This window comes from Cavia porcellus, unplaced genomic scaffold (genome assembly GCF_034190915.1).
Source record: "Cavia porcellus strain 051 isolate PalLab524CR breed Dunkin Hartley unplaced genomic scaffold, mCavPor4.1 scaffold_12, whole genome shotgun sequence".
Taxonomy (NCBI): Eukaryota; Metazoa; Chordata; class Mammalia; order Rodentia; family Caviidae; genus Cavia; species Cavia porcellus.
In genome coordinates, this window is record NW_026947495.1 from 33,716,679 (window position 1) to 33,733,612 (window position 16,934).

The following is a 16,934-nucleotide window of genomic DNA, read 5'->3' on the forward strand; positions in this document are numbered from 1 at the left end:
TAAAACCAGTTGTTCCATTTCTCCTCGTGTTTTCCCAGAAGAGAAGCTGAATTTGGACGACAGCCAGTGGGAGGACATCCACGTTGTCACCGGAGCACTGAAGATGTTTTTCCGGGAGCTGCCTGAGCCGCTCTTCCCTTACAGCTTCTTTGAGCAGTTTGTGGAGGCGATCAGTAAGTACCTCACAGCCAGGAGCAGTCGGTGTGAAAATGTGCCATTGTGCAATTACTTAAGTAAATAATAATGTTGACAGTAACCATCACAGAGAACAGATAATATTTCCAATGCTCCATACCTGTCATTTTAGTTTTTGTGGCTTTGATGGCTTTGTTCTGGTCATGCAATATTATGTTTTTAAAAATGAATTATTCAGAACAGAAAGGATAAGCATCATACTTACAGTGACCAATTTAAAGAAGCTTCCACCAATGAAAACAGCTTCTCCTAGAATCTGTGTTATGGGGTCACCTTTTACAAACCAAGATCTTGTCTTTGTACTTTAAGAATTGCAGTGAGTTTAAAGACCAAAGAGCCTTGAAAGCGAACTTAAGTCAATTAAATATTACATTTCATTAAATATGTGTAACATCATCCACTGGAAGCATCATGCTCTCTTCGCTTACTCACTTTGCCCACTAACACTGTGAAATAGCGGCAACTTACTTAAGAGCAATGTGGATAACAAATCAACGCGGGGCATTCGTGAGAGGTAAGTTTGTGGGAGGATGAGTTACGGCACTTACTAGCCTCCGTGTCGATTCTTCTTCTATTATTTTATCACATAAAATAGACACACATAAATAGATGAATAAATGAGTGTATAAAATCTTTTCCAAATGCAAGAAAATTTCTGCCATGGATCCTTAGAAAATCAAGTACTCATCCATCTCTAAATTTAATATCGTACAGTACATTGTACTATAACTGTGACAGTTGCGCAAAAGTTTCCTGGCAAGCAAGCTGATATAAGAAGGAAAGAGAAAGAAAGAAGAAAGAAAGGTAAAATTAAAAAGCTTGCAAGCCTGGCAGGAGCTTAATTAAAGTCCCAAGGAGAAAAATCTCCAAGAAAAATGCTCTACGTAGGAGGTCTGATCTTGGATGGCTGTGTGTGCGGGGTTCCCATTGGTAGCAGTAGAAATTTGGGGGGTCCCTGTTGGAGAACAGCCCCAATGCCCTTTTATTCTGTTTTTCATTCATAAAAGTCTTCACACTTGTTTAAAACTCCAGCAAAGTGAAATCAAGAGGAATAAAGAAGAAAGTTTTCTCCCATGGTCTTTCTCTTACTGCCTTCTCACTAGCTCGGATTTGTTTGTTGCTGCCACTGTTGTTGTTTAATGTAGTAACAGTAATTTCATGGATATAAAGTGAGGCTAGACTCTTATGCCTTGTATTGACTTCTTATTTCACAAACACATAGTGCTCTCCGGGAGAACAGTGTCTTATAGTTCCCAGGCTCTCTCAACCTCATTACAAAGGGAGGAATAAAGAAAAGAAAAAAGAAAAAAGAAAAAAAAAACAGGCATGCATTTCCGTAATAGCTTATTTATATATTCTATCTTGGCACATACAAACTTGTGAGACCATTCACAATGTGAGGACAGCATCCTAGTAGGAAATTAGAGGGATTTGCATTCAGGAATCTACCCTTTATTTTTTGAGACTCAGTAAGTGGCTAAATTGGATAGGTTAAGTTCAAACTTGTAATCCTTCTGCCTCAGTCTCTCAGACTGCTTGGATTACAGATGTGTCCCATCACATCCAACTTCAAACCTATCTTTGATTGTGAACAGTTGGTGATATACATGTCAGATCATAAACTCCATACTGTCACGTGATGATTATCTCATTTGCAAACATACACCCATAAGCAGATTTGGGTCTGTGATATAGGATAGCTAGCATTTAAGCTTGCTTTAGTTCATCTAATTCCAAAGAGATTAACCAAGATATTCCATCAGTTTGTGTATAAAAAGCAAACCTTTCTAACTCATGTAAGGGTATTTCCATAAATAATAGAATGCTTTGTGAAATATCTTAGACTTCAATCCAAATTGGTCAGAATTTCAGAGACACAGGAATGGTCAGAACTGAACAGAACAGAGGTAGAGAAGGTGGCACACTCTTGGGATCAATGGCTTTGGCAAGGGCTTCGTCCAGCACCTAAACATAGATTATGGTAAGAATGAATGGAACAGTGCTAAAGAAAGTTTTTGGAAAATGTAAGATGCTAAACAGATACTAACAGTATTTCTCCAGGTGATCTGTGCTTGAGAAAGCAATCAAAAGAGAAGGCAAGAGAGCTTTACCCTCATTTTTGAAGGCAAGGAATAACAGTGTTGTGACATGAATGCTTGTATCCCACCAAAATTTATATTTTGAAATACTAATATTCAAAAGAATGGTATAGGAAAGTTTGTGCCTTTGAAAAATGATTAAAAACTGAGGAAAGGCTGCTTGTGACAAGATTAGTGTCCTTATAAAAGAAGCCCACAAGGAATAGCTCAACTCACTCTGTGAGGAGACAACTAAAGTTGTCTGTAGATCCTCACCAGGCACTGAACCTGTAGATGCTTTGGTCTTGAATTTCCCAGCCTCTGCAGCTGTGATACATAAATTTCTGTTGTTTACAAACTATCCAGGTTATGGTATTTTTTTATAGCAGGCCAAATGGACTAAAACACTCAGCAACTTTGCCTTAATGAAGTTAGAATAGAAGATTATCATTAATTTTTAATAGTTACAGTGAAAGAATTAAATAATAGGGTAATGTGGCGGGAAAGATGTTATAATGTTGGGTGAGGGTATATGTTGACCAGTCCGCGTATTGTTTGCATAATCTTGAAACTAGCTTTGTCTTCTAAACACAAGGCAAGCTGTAGTTTGCAATGCATGTTTAAATACCCTTAAGCAATGGAATTAATAGTTACCTAAATCTTTTGCAAGGTAGAAATTGCTTCAAAGATACTTTTAGTGCATTGGACACACACTTGAACTAAGAAAAGAAAAACTCAAAAAATTTAAATTTGACATTTTTATTAATTAAACTATCACTTAAAAGGTGCATAAAACTGCTTAACAACTTCTTTTTTCCCAACTATGTACCCTTTTGTCTTTACAGCCAGTCTTTCACAGAGGGCCTTTGCATTTATCTTTTGAACTATTACAATATTTTCTTGTTACTTCGTCATAGGGAGTTAACACTGATGGAGTTTTGACACATTTTCATCTCTTTTTTCTTTTTTACTAATGAAAATCTTAGAATACAAAAGAAAAAAATGAAAAATACATGATGAAGTTGTCAAGAAATGTCTTCTTTCTAGAAAACAAGCTTGTATCTTTTGAGCTTGTGAAGAATTACTAAAATACCTATTTAATAAAGAGACTGTTAAAATGTCAACATAAGAAATACACAAGTCTATTTTCTTAAATGAAAAACTCAAATAGACTACCATGGAACAAGGTCCAGGCACGCACAGAACACATTTTCCCCCTAAAAGCGGGTGGTAACCCCAATATTCATAACTAAAACAACAGAAATAAGAAATACAAGTACTGACTTGCAAGATTTGTGGGTAGGAAAAATCCATATGACACTATTCCTGCATTTTTCTCTAGGTGTGATAGGTTTTACCATTCCTTTATGGTTTGGGATTCCTCATTTGGGAATCACAGAAACACTAACCTAATGTTTTCTTGACACTTCTAACAATTGTGACACAATCTTTATGTATGGTATTAAAAGTATTGAAAGCCATGAACTAAACTAGGCTTTCTTACACTCTGGAAATTTGCAACATTTCATTTGTTCTAGTTTTCAAATAAATATAAATCTAATAGAAAGAGGAAATAATGTAGTAAAACTTTCAAAATTTCTAAGGACATTTACATCTGTGAGGATCACTGGACTTGATTGTCATAGCTTATATTAATTCTTCTAAAATCTACACAGTGAGAATTTCACCAAACTCACTCATAAATTTTGGCTGTATAGAAAGAGGGGTAAATCATTTAGCTAATTCACAGATGCACAACCACACATCCTGAGGCTGGACCTCACTGCCCCCAGATCTTTGCTCTCCCTTCTATGCTCTAAACGATAGGAAGATTGACCCTGATCAGCTGTATTTTTACAGGGACCTTGGGGGACCCTCAGGACCTCTCACTGTGGGTGCCTACACAAGCTGCTGGCAAGAGAGGGAGGAGGAGGCAAAGTAACCCCCGATTTATTAGTTTATCCTTTGCCCCTTGCTCTTGCCCACCCATTTGTCTCAGGTAGTTTTTCTGCCTCAGATTCCACCTCCTCCATAGCTTCAGCCTTGACAGCCCACTGTGGGTTAGCTTTCATCTAGCAATACAGACTCACCTTTCTTTCCCCCTCATCCCTGGACTACGTAGTGGCTTTCTGCTGTGGATAAATTGTTAGTTTTCTCACTCTTAGCTTCTTCACCATGTAGGTAACCAGTTCTCTTCATCAAGTAAATTCCCTGTGATGATTAACCTTAACCGTCAATTTGATTGGCTTGGGAGCTGCCAAGGGTGGCAGTGAAGCACACTTCTATGTATGCCAGGGTAGGCTATGGAGACAAGGCCAAAGTGTCTGTATCTGATCCGTCTCTTCTTCTCTGGAAGTATTTCTCTGCTCTCTCTCCCATCTGCAACAAATTAAATAGCTTTTCTCCTCCACACCCTCACACCTTGATGTTTTTGCCTGGGAACCAATGGATCATGAACTGAATCTCTTGAAACCATGAGCCACATTAAACCTCTTCTCCTTTAAGTTGTAATACATTCCAGCAGCAGAAAAGTGGCTGATACATTCCCTATTGATGTAAATACTTAAAATGATTTCTGTTATTTGGTGAATTGTGAACAAAATACCACACCTGTCAATGTCACAGTTTACGTGTAGTAACATTATTTCTCTTTTCTCTTTTCCTAATCTCTAAAATGCAATTTATGCAAGCTGAACACTTTTATTTGGCCCCTCATTGAGAGAGATGTAAAGCAGGAATGTGAATAAGATGCAAAGTAAGAAAGTGAATAGACCAAATGGGGTCTTACATCCAACTGGAATGCTTTGCATCTAAGGAGAAAATTTTTATTTCTAGGACAAGCAATTAATGACCATTTGTGTTATTTGTATTACCCACTTGTGTTATTCGTATTTTAATTCTCATTATATGTCTAAAAGTCATCATTAAATATTCCAAAAAGAGTGAACAGAAGGCATTTATTTTCTAAAATAGTTTCTTTTTGGATCAAAAGCAAAAAATAATATCATAAAAACCTGCAATCGCCATAGTGATCCCCTTTCAGATAATCATTGGGGTAACAAAGCACCAGATTTTTTCTTATACTTCAGAATCTAAATACTATAGTTATTGATCTGAAATTCTATATTTGAGGTCAATGCAATTGGGTCACCTACAGGTTGTTTTGTAGGGATTTGACCCACTGACTGCAAGGACTTAATTTCCTGAAAATGACTTGTGCTGGAGGCATTATTTGTACTTCGAATGTGAACTCAATAGAAAAACACAGCTATAGAGTTTTATGATGGGTGGTGCAATCTTGTGGCTAGAGGCCTGCAGGATGTCTGGAGATTTTTAGTAGAGTTAAATCCTAAGAAATGTACTAAGTTTATCTGTATTCCCCATCTTTTTTTCATTTTGGTACCTCTACATATCCAAAGAAAAGAGAACGATCAGTGTCTTTTCTGTTTTAATATCTCTATTTCCCAAAGTTTCTGGGAAAGTAAAAGAGAGGAGAAAAACACATTGATACTCCTGGTGATTCTCTCATGTAATCTTCAGACTAACAAAACATGAAATGCTAAAGAATTAAGAGTGATTGTGTGGAAAATAATTCTAATTCAAATTTAGTATGAGAATTAATTAAGATAAATTTGTCTTTATCCATAGTAGGTACTCAATAAATGATTTTAAAAGAAATAAATATTTTAGAGGAGTCCCAAATTCCCATAACTCAGAAAATTAGACTTAGTATTCAGCCTCAGCCTTTAAAACACAAATAACATTGTCTTTTTTCATTGTATTGAGGAATAAGTACCTGTTGCCAAATATCTGTGATATCACTCTTTGTAAGACCTATGTGTCCTTAAGTCAATCTATAAGAACACAGTCAATTCTTTCTTCTTTTTTCTTGATCTGATTTTAGAAACAAATTAAATATTACAGATTTTAGCGCTGGAGCTTAAGGTCAAAAATAAGATAGAACTTTCCAAGACTGAGCAATGTTTCACTGTTTTTTACTAGATATTAAATGCATTGACATTTTAAGTGTTGCCTTCTCTGAGTATATTTCTCCAAGTATTAATATTTTACTCTACTAACTTTGCAATCAGTTGTTCCCCTAGCCCCTTTTGAAATTCATTTTGATATGAACAAGTTATTTCCTATTTCATGAGTTAACTACTTTATTTAATTTTATTAGTATTGTTTATCATATTTTTTTTACTTGAATCACATTACAATATGCAAAAGTAGTCTCATAGAGTAGTTTAAAACAGAAAATAAAAGGTCCAATCATTTTACATCCCTAGACCTCCTCTTAAGAGAAATCTGTATTCAACTCTATCAATGTTTCTTTTATTTAGCAATTATATTCATAACTCTAGATATCATTTCTATTTTTGATGATCTCTTTAATTATCTGATGTGAATATTAATTCATTCTATTTCAATCCCCCCAATATTTTATTGCTGTTTTTATATTTGAGCGTTAAATAATATGCTTAAAATGTGTGCCTTGTTGCATTAAAATTAAGCAATGTCTGCTAACTCCTCCCATTACAAAGTGAGAATATTCTTCTTCCACCTATTCTTTCATTTCTCTTCCCTTTTTCTCATTGGGCATTGACTCCTTTTCCTTTTAATTGTTGTTGTAGGACTTCAGTAATTTATCCAACTAGAAAAATACTCTACAATGCATCTATTTGTACTGTTATGACTGTGGAAGCATTGTTCGCAGCCTATCCCAGTAGTTTTGTAAAGATCTCTTCTCTAGAGATTGCTGTCTCAACTGCTTCACTGTTGAAAGAATGTACCTCACAAGGTTAAATATAATCTAATTTTGTTACTCTTCAAAAATTGCTTAAACTCTTGGCTCCATTTGATCCTCTTTGTAGTTGAATTATGGCTTTCTTGGGTAGATTTTTTTTAAAAAGCATCTGCCTGCCTGGCAAGCACAAGGTTGTGAGTTCGATTCCTGGTACCACCAAAAGAAAGAGAGAAAGCAAGAAAGCAAGAAAGCAAGAAAGCAAGAAAGCAAGAAAGAAAGAAAGAAAGAAAGAAAGAAAGAAAAGAAAGAAAAGAAAGAAGCTGAGCTAACCCTTAATTTGTAACTTTAGGGGCTGGGGATTTAGCTCAGCGGCATAAGCACCTGCCTTGCAAGCAGGCAGTCGTGAGTTCAATCCCCGTTATGGAAAACAAAGACCAAAAAAAAAATCATCTTGCCTGAATTTGTGATCACTTTTTCGCCTGGCTTTTGGATTATCTTTCTTCCTTTTTTGAGCATCTTGTCTGTCTTTTTTCTGACACTAAATTCTAAAGTCACGTTTTCCCAGACGCCTGCTTCTAGAGCCATTTGTCTTTCTCATTGCTGGTAGAATATTTGCTTCCTGAACTTCCAAGAACTTAGCCTGAGACTTTACATTTGAGTTAGAGGCACTGTTTTCTAGATGACATGTATATTAGCTTCCTTTGGCTGCCATAGTAAATTATCATGAACTCAGTGGCTTAAAATAGTACTAACTTATCCTGCAGTCTGTAGGACAAATCTAACACATGACATAGTCATAGGCTCCAAGGACTAAGGGACAGTATCTTTGAAGACTCCTTTCTCTGCCTGCCACACATGATGGTTCCTTTCATAGGTTATATGAGTAGCACATACTACAGTTCTGAGTCACAAATGCTAACACTCATCCATCCATTTTCACCTGCCTTCTCTCAAATCAAAACAATAGTGAAAGCTAAGATGACTGTGAAACTGTCAGTCGCGTGCATTTATCTACCGAATGTGTTACTTGTTTTGGGTAAATGATAGGCTTACAGATTTGACTCAAATGTGGATCACCTCGCACTTACTGCACGACTTTCTGATCATTTCATTCTGTTACTTTCTTCCTCAGTTCTTGTACTCACATTAGAACAGATGAGTTTTCACTTTTGAATTTTCAACTTGTATTTTTCCAAATATGCCATTTATATACAAATATGATTTTTTCTTCTACTTTAAGCAATGTTGCATGTATTTTTCCATCATGCAATAAAATCAAAGTTTACTCCTTGATCAAAACAACTTTATGTTTTCAATGCTATCCTTTTTTCATCTTTTCAGTTTCTCTAAGTAAATATTATGTGTATATGTAGTGTTTACCATGCATTATGCATCGTTTTTATTTATATTGTGTTTATTTTATATGTAGATATGTACATATGTACTATATATAAATATATATTGTGTGTGTATCAATTACTTAGTCTTCCATTTATAGACTACAATCATCTATGCTTTTGAAGACTGTATGGTTTTAAAGCTCAGTTTTTATAAAAACTGATTACTTGCTCATTAATAACACAAGTTGTAAGAAACAGCATCCATTATACCTGATGAGCAGTATTAAAATTCAAGCTAATTATCACCAAAGGTAAACTAATCCTTAAACACAACTGGTACACCTGTAGTTGGATCAGGCAACTATCCTCAGATAAAATTGATTCAAATTAAAGGTAGTTCCCTATGGCAGAAAGTAAAAATTATACATTCTCATAGCTTTTTTTTCTTGAGCATCATGCAATTTTTTCCTGTATAGTATATTTTCAATGATTGGGAGGAGCAATCTTTGCAAATATGTTCTTTACACTTGGTTTTATTTTGTCCTTTGGTCAGGCTTTTTCTAATATACATTATTTCTGTGATGACACTTTTTGAAAGAAAGAATCAGAACTGGTAAGGCTTTGGACTGAAAACCTTTGCTAAACATGAGAGCATAATAGTGACAAATTACCTTAAAACCACAGAAAGTGAAAAAGCAGGGTTTAAAGGTTTATTATAAAGAAACCAAAGTTACAAAAGTAACCATATCCTCTACTGCACAATTTCAAGGAAAGTTAAAATTGAAATAAATGTAGATTTTACAGAAATTCCTTTTTAAAGTTTCTATGTTAAACTACCATTCTCACATGGTTGGTGGGCTTTCCATTGTGGTTGCTTTTTAATCTCTCTCCCTCCCCCTCCCATGGCCCTCCCCTTCTTTCTCTCCCTCCCCCCTTCTCTCCCTACCCGCTTCTCTCTCTCCTCTCCCTCCCATCTCTCCCTTCCCCCTCCCTCTCCCTCTCCTTCTGTCTTCCTGTCTCTTTCTGTCTCCCTCTCTTTTACTGTGTGTATGTGTATGTGTATTAGTAAACTGGAAATTTTATGGCTGATGCCTAGCCTGTCTCTTAACTCATTCTAATTATATTCATAATTAAACTGTAGAAAAAAAAATAGTTGACTAGAGCCAAATGGCTTACACAGGTGTCTTTTTTAGAAATGGTTTAGTGCTAGATAATAAACAACTGGACCTCATCTACTTAATTTGGCTTAATGAAAAGTCCTTTATAAGTAAAACTACATGATAATTCAGAATTAAAATGAAGCAGTGACTTTGAAAATAACTGAGTGATAAGTTATTTGCTCTATTAAAAAATGTGGTTCTTGTCTTTTTGCTTCTTCCTTAAAACTTTTATTTTACTTTTACTCCTTTCTGCCATATCCTTATGGGGTCACTTTTACAAAGCAATAAATGTTTCAAGCTGAGCAATCAGCCAGGCAGCCCCCATGAGTCAGCTTCCTGAGCATCCCTATGCCTAATAGATAGACTATAATTTTTAAAACCAGTTGATAAAATGCAAATATACTCTCAATATCATAGTGGGAAACAGGCCTCTCGGCCCATTTTTCTAATGGTGAACTTGAGTGGTAGTTTTCACTGCTTCAGTAAGTGCTCAATGAGAGTTTGTGGCCTTTCATCCTACATTGAGACCCCTGATTGTTTCATACCATGTTGTGATCACTGCCACTAGGCCTTCCAAACCATCTTCTGCCCATTCAACCCCAACTCTGACAATGACCCATCTCCAGGAAATGGCCTCTCCTGTGTTCCCACTAACTTGTCTCTCACCTATTCCAGCCTAGTTCTAGTTATAAAGAGAGGTAAGTTAATGTGATTCACTCTACTTATTTCTGAAGCAAACTGAAATGACTTTACAAAGTTTTCAAAGCCTCATATCATCTGATCGCCCATAAACTCTCTAACTTCATCATTTCTCTGCCTCATCCCTCACCTTCCAGTCCACTGGATTCCCAACTCTTCTTTACCCCAGGCTCTATGAAGTCTTTGCCTGTTATGGTTTGTGTCTGTATGTCCCCCTAAAGCCTCATGCAGTCATGAAGGTTCTAGAGTTTGTGACTGATTCATGGTACAATGATCGGATTATGCATGTGAGTGCTACACCCAAGTGGGTGTGGCCTAATACAATGTAAGGGACAGGAAGAATCTTTTTGGCCTGCTACTTGTTGCTTTTGCTATCTCCCACTGCCATGATTATTCCTCTGCCATGCCACCCTGCCTGGGAGCCAGCTAATTATAGACTGAAACCTTCACAAACAGTGAGCTAAATAAATCTTTCCTCCCTTAATTTGGGGCCTCAGGTATTTTCTCTCAGCAATGATAGAAAAATAGTCAAGACATCCCTCTGCTGAAACTTACTTTCCCAGATTGCCACTCACAAACCAAATTCAAAATGAGGTTTACTTTCATCAGATAAGTTAAAACGTCTACTTATATCACACAGCACTACCTACAATCAAATCCTGAGTCTATCATTCACTACTTGAAAAACTAACTTGTAGTTTACTTGTAGTCTCTCTAAGTTAACTTGTAGTCTCTCTAAGCCTCCAGTTTCACGTCTATATAATAAGTGAGAAAATGAGATCTTCCTTATGGAGAATTGTAAAGAATTTAGTGAAATGTTAATATAATTAAAACATTTATATAGTTCCTGGAACACGGAATTTAGTATATGTTAATATTAGTAGGTCAAAGTATAATCAAATTATATATTAGAAGATGTGAAGATCTTTTCTCTGAGGACATTTCTCTCCACTCTTACTAGTCTTTCCTCTTCAACAGTAAAATTACCTTAAGTGATACGTGTGGCTATTTCCATCCTGCTTCAATATTTTGTTTCTCAAATTCCAGACAGAATTAAATATGTTCTCTTGCAAAATATTCTCTTCCTTCATGACCCAGTGAAACTCCTTTTCTTTATTTATCTCATGAGATTTCTTCTTTGTTCTGAAGAACAACACCAGTTGGTAGTCTAAAAATCTTCATTTTAATCATAACCTTGAGTGTATCCAGCTTCTCCTCCATGAGACTGTCTTGCTTCTAATAAAGAGTATCAAACTTGTGATATCGGAAATCAGATGTCTTGCCAATCATGTGTCCTTCCACATGAAACAATATTCTGTTTTCAGAAAGGTAGACTTTGTAATTCTCCCAAGAGATCATCAAATTAATCTCCAATAAGCTATTTTGAAAACCTGTTAGAAAATGCGAAGAGATCCCTAACTATGTTCTCTCTTGTTTTCTCATATCAGTCACATAATCATTTTAATCTATCCCTCCACCTTTCTGTCATTAAGAGAATTTTCTTTCAATTGCTTCTAGAACTATCACATGCTCCTTGTATTTCTTCATCTGGTTCACTCATTGTTTCCCATGTGGTTTGGAGAATGGAATTTTCCCCTAAAGATTGATTTAGACATTTTCTACGTATACTTTGAGAAACAGAAACATAGAAAATGTACATGTTATTGGAGAAAATAAACTGCAGTGCTTGTTTTAAGAGTAAAAGTACCACAATAGGAAAGGTGAAAGCCAACATCTATCTTTCAAAGATTATGAACTATAAAAATTATATTGGATAGTTATTAAAGTTTCTTCATTCAATTAATTATTTACAATCATTCTATTTAAAAATGCATTCCCTCACTCTCACCACTTCAGTTCATACAACACCTTTATTTTTCAGAAATTAAGATTCTATAAGGTCAAATGCCTAAGGCTCTGAGTCCATGGTTACTTTCTAATCAGACAACTCTTGGCCCCTCTCTCTTTTCTTCCCACCCCAATTGGCCAGCAAGTGAAAGGTTGACCGTTCCACATCTCAAACCCATTTCCCTGCCAAGTAACGGATGGGCAGACATAATTAGTGCCATCCATCTGCCCTGCATTCGCAGGTGCACTTTACCAGCAGATGAAACCAATGTATTTTGAGGTCCTCCTTCAGGCTCCTGACTCTACACAATGGCAAGTTTGTTCCTTGACACATTTCCTGTATTTTTCTCTGAGTGTCTAATTAGCAACTAAGAAGGAAGTATTATCTCACTGAAATATTCCTTAGAAATTACTATTCCTTTGTATTATGTCTTAAAAAGTTTTCAAAAATGTCCGAGACTATGAGTAATCATAAGCAAATATTAGACCCAGAAACACTTCAGAAATTGCTGTCTGTTGTGCTCAGGTCTGTGATACTAAGGGTATCTGGAAGTTGGATCTCTGAATGCATCTGGAGCAGGGTGATTATGCAAAATGCCTACAAGAATGATAGACCCTGGGACATAACTAGGAAAAGTCAGATCATCACTTGGGCCAGTGTGAGATGTTAGGCAGCATCTTTCTCCAGCAACCCCTTAATATTTGGATGGAGCTTCATTTGTGACAGCCAGACCATGTGCAGTATTCTCTTCTTTCTCTGCCCTTTCAGTAATTTCCAGTGAATCAAGTTTCTAGATACTTCACTATGAATATTATAACCCTCTGAGCATGTCCTCCTAGTTTGGAAATTGTCTTAATCAAATGGAGCTGCCGTAATAAAGTAGCAGACATTAAATGACTTAAAAATAGAACTTTGCTTTTCACAGCTCAAGAGCTTGGAAGTTCCAGATCAGGGCATCAATCAGGTTGTTAGGAGAGCCTTACTGTGAGTTGCTCATGAAATCATCCAAACCTAATTACTTTCCTAAGCTAACCTTCAAATACTGTCACACTGAGGATTTGGGCTTTGGCATATGAATTAGAAGGAGCTAGACATTCTGTCCATAGAGGAAATCATACTTCACTGGAATGTTTTAGGTGTGTAACTTCATAAATGCAAAATATTTTCCTTCTTTATTCCAACAATATCTTTCTATTACTGAAATGAATAATTTGATTGGTACTTTATTAATATTATTTAATTATATTGTTGAAATTGATTTGATGGTCACTTTTTCTTCTTTCTCTCTCATAATGTTTATATACTTTTTAGATCTATGTGCAGAAATACTCATACAACCGGAAACGTTCTTGTCCTGACCCCAGCTTCCCAATGCAGTGACAGCCAGAGAATAGTTTTGCTTTAACTTTGGCAGATTCAGAAGGCTTATTTTTGAGACCTGAGTCTTAAACCTACAATAGGGTCAAAAGCAAGTTTGTTTTTTTGTTTTCACTATATAAAACTTTAGTCGGTCCTTCAATTGTCTTGTTGATATTGTGGCATCTATAAGTCTGAACAGTGTGTCTTCCATCCTATCTATAGGTAACAAATACATTTCAAAGCCATGTCACACAAGTGATTAAGTTGTTTGGAACAATAGAACAGTTAGAGAAGACTGTCCACTACATTTGTGAAAGAACTTCAAATGAGGTGCAAGAAAAAAAATACTGTATAAAGGAAGCATTCCAGATTGACAAAATGAACTGTAAACACAGGCACACCACCTCACTTCATTGCACTTCATTTTATTGTACCTTGTAGATAATGGCTTTACACATATTGGAAGTTTGTGACAATTGTTTGTCCAGCAAGTCTAGGGACTCCATTTTGCAACAGCCTATGATGGATTACTGTCTATCATATTTTGGTAATTCTTACTTTGATTCTACAATTATTCTACCTATCTCTTATGGTGGTCTGTGGTCAGTGATCTTTGATGTTGTTATTATAATTATTTTAAGGCACCTTAACCCATGCCCATATAAGAAAACAAACATAATCTTTAAAAATGTATGCTATGACTGCTTCACTTTGCCCTATTTCATTCTTTCTCTTTAGATCCCCCTAGTTCTTAAGATACAGTGGTATTGAAATTAGACTAATTAATAACCCTTGAATGGTTTCTAAGTGCTTAGGTGAAAGATAGAATCTTAAGTGTCTCACATTAAATCAAAACCTGGAGATAAGTAAGTCTATTAAGAAAGGCGTGTTGAAAGCCAACATAGGCTAAAAACAAGGACTGTGTGCTGAACAGGCAAGTTGTGAACACATAGAAAAAGTTTGTCTGCAGGAAACTAAAAGTGCTACTTCACTGAATACCGGAGTGCTAAGAAAGTAAAACGGCCTGATTGCTGATATGGAGAAAGCTAGTGGTCTGAGTAGAACACAAATCAGCCACATCGCCTTAAGGCAAATCCACGGCAAGACCCTAACTCTCTTCAACTCTGAGCGAGGTGAGCACACTGCAGAAGAAAGTTTGAAATGAACAAAAGCTGATTCGTGGAGCTTCAGGAAGAAATCTGACAACATAATATTAAAGTGTGAATGAAAGCAGCGAGAAGGACTGTAGAAGCCTTCTCAAGTCGTCCAGGGGATCTGGCTAAAATAACTGATGGAAAAGGCTACGCCAAAGTAAAGATTTTCAATGTAGATGAACAGCCTTACACTAGAGGATGTTATCTAGAATTTTAATTGCTAAAGAGGAAATCAATATCTCACTTGAAGGTTTCAAAGGACAGGGTGATTCTTTTTTAGGGACTAATACAGCAAGTAATTTTAAGTTGAAAAAAGTTCACAAACTATTTGAAAACCCTAAAAGGCTCAAGGAGTGTACTGATTCTATTCTTCCTGTGCTCTACAAACAGAAGAACAAGGTCTGGATGGTAGGAAATCTGCTTATAAAACAGTTTACTAAATAGTTTAAGCTCACTAGAGAGACCACCCGCTCAAAAAAAAAAAAGAGATTTCTTTCAAAATATTAGTGTTCACTGACAAGTGCCCCAATGGGAGAAATAATAAGAGATTTACACTATCTTCACACAGATGCTGCAGTCAATGGACCACTGACTTTCACATCTCACTACTGAAAACATACATTTCGTACAGTTACAGCTGCCATAAACAATGACTCCTCTGATGACTCTGGGTGACGTCAATACAAACCTCTGGAAATTTCAATCCGCAATTCTAAGTGTCTTTTGGAATATTGTGACCCATGAGGGAGGCTCAAAATATTCACATCTTCTAGAGTTTTAAGCAGTGGATTCCACCTTTTGGGATGACTTTCTAGGGTTTAAGAACTCCGTAGAACTACATGAAGATTTTGTGAAAACAGTAAGAAAACTAGAGACAGAAGTGTAGCTAAAGATGTGACTAAATTGCCTCAGTTTTAAGATTAAACTTAAGGAGTGAGAAACTGTTTCTTATGGGTGAGCTAAGAAAGTGATTTCTTGAGATTGAATTCACTCTTGGTGAAGTCAGAGCAAACACTGATCAAGTAACAACAAAAACTTTAGAATATTATACAAACTTAGTAGATAAAGCAATAGTGTGATTTAAAAGGATCGATTCAAATTTTGAAAGCAGTTCTATTTGGGTAAAAAATTGTCAAATAGCATTGCAGCCTGCAGAGAAATTTGGCATGGAACAATAGTTAAGTGATAAGACAACTTTTTTTCAGTTTTATTTTAAGAAATTGCTACTCACTCAAATTTTGGCAATAACTAAAACAATCAGTCACCAGCCATCAACTTGAAGGCAAGAACTTCTACCAGCAAGAAGATTAAATTGACTTTGTTATGGTGTCTACGTAAATGCCCCTCATACCTGTCCTCTGCTCAAAGGCAGGGTTTGGGGAGGTGACTGGATTACAGGGGCTTAGAGTTCACTTGCTGTCAGAAGAGCCAAGTCACCAGGGGTATGACTTGGAAGGGTTTATTTTCCTTCATGGTAAATCTCTTGTCTGTTTCCAGTTTGCCATGACCCACAGCTACTTGGAGGGAGCCTGGACAAACTGTGAGCCAAAATAAAATTCTCCTTTAAATTGAGGTGTCAGGTGTGGCTCTCAGCAATAAGAAAGTGACAAAGATGGGCTCAGATGTCCTTTAACATTTTTTGTATTGAATTTTTAATTAAAGGATATAAATTGTTTAAACATGATGCTATTAGAATTACTAGATTTCTATACAGTGTAAGTACAGTTTTTACATGCATTGAGAAACCCAAAACTTCTTACATTTGTTTCTTTCGTTTTGTTTTGTTTTTGGTAGTTTTGGAAATCTAACTCAGGACCTTGCACTTGCCAGGCAGGTGCTTATACCACCAAGCTATATCCCCAAACCCCCCAAAATTCTTTTTGCAATATTTGGCTTATTATGATAGTTTTGTATCATTCCTACAAAATTTCCAAGGTATCCGTATTACAAACTTAGAGTGATATTAATGTCTTATAGCTGAAATTTATAATACACTTACCATGTTTCATTTGCAATTAGTCAAATTCTATATATATATTTCTCCGCTTAAACTAATTTTTAACACTCAAATATTGTTATTATTGTCATTAATTCTGTTTGAGAAACTGAGGATAATTAGTATTGAAAAACATACTGCAAATAACCAGTTGTATAACTAGAATTTGAACTCAACTAGAAGATTCTAAAGTAATTCCTCTGAATGATGCCTCTAGTTCTGGTCTAATTTGGACAAAATGATGACAAGTATCTACTCAGAAATGAGGTAATTAGATTTAGGTGTAGTTCAGATAGATTATGTTATTAAGGACTACAACGAGGGGAAGCCAAACAGAACATGCATGACTTTCTCGGC

The 16,934-nt window shown here is 36.0% G+C and overlaps 1 protein-coding gene across 2 annotated transcripts in view; it reads left to right on the forward strand.

Annotated features, from left to right (window-relative positions):
• Positions 1-16,934, forward strand: part of Arhgap15 (Rho GTPase activating protein 15) — a 591,921-nt gene that overhangs the window by 459,085 nt on the left and 115,902 nt on the right. For both annotated transcript variants that reach the window (XM_003478711.3, XM_063259030.1), the window contains exon 12: positions 39-173. In XM_003478711.3, the coding sequence (XP_003478759.1) occupies positions 39-173 (135 nt within the window). The remainder of the gene's footprint in view (positions 1-38; positions 174-16,934) is intronic.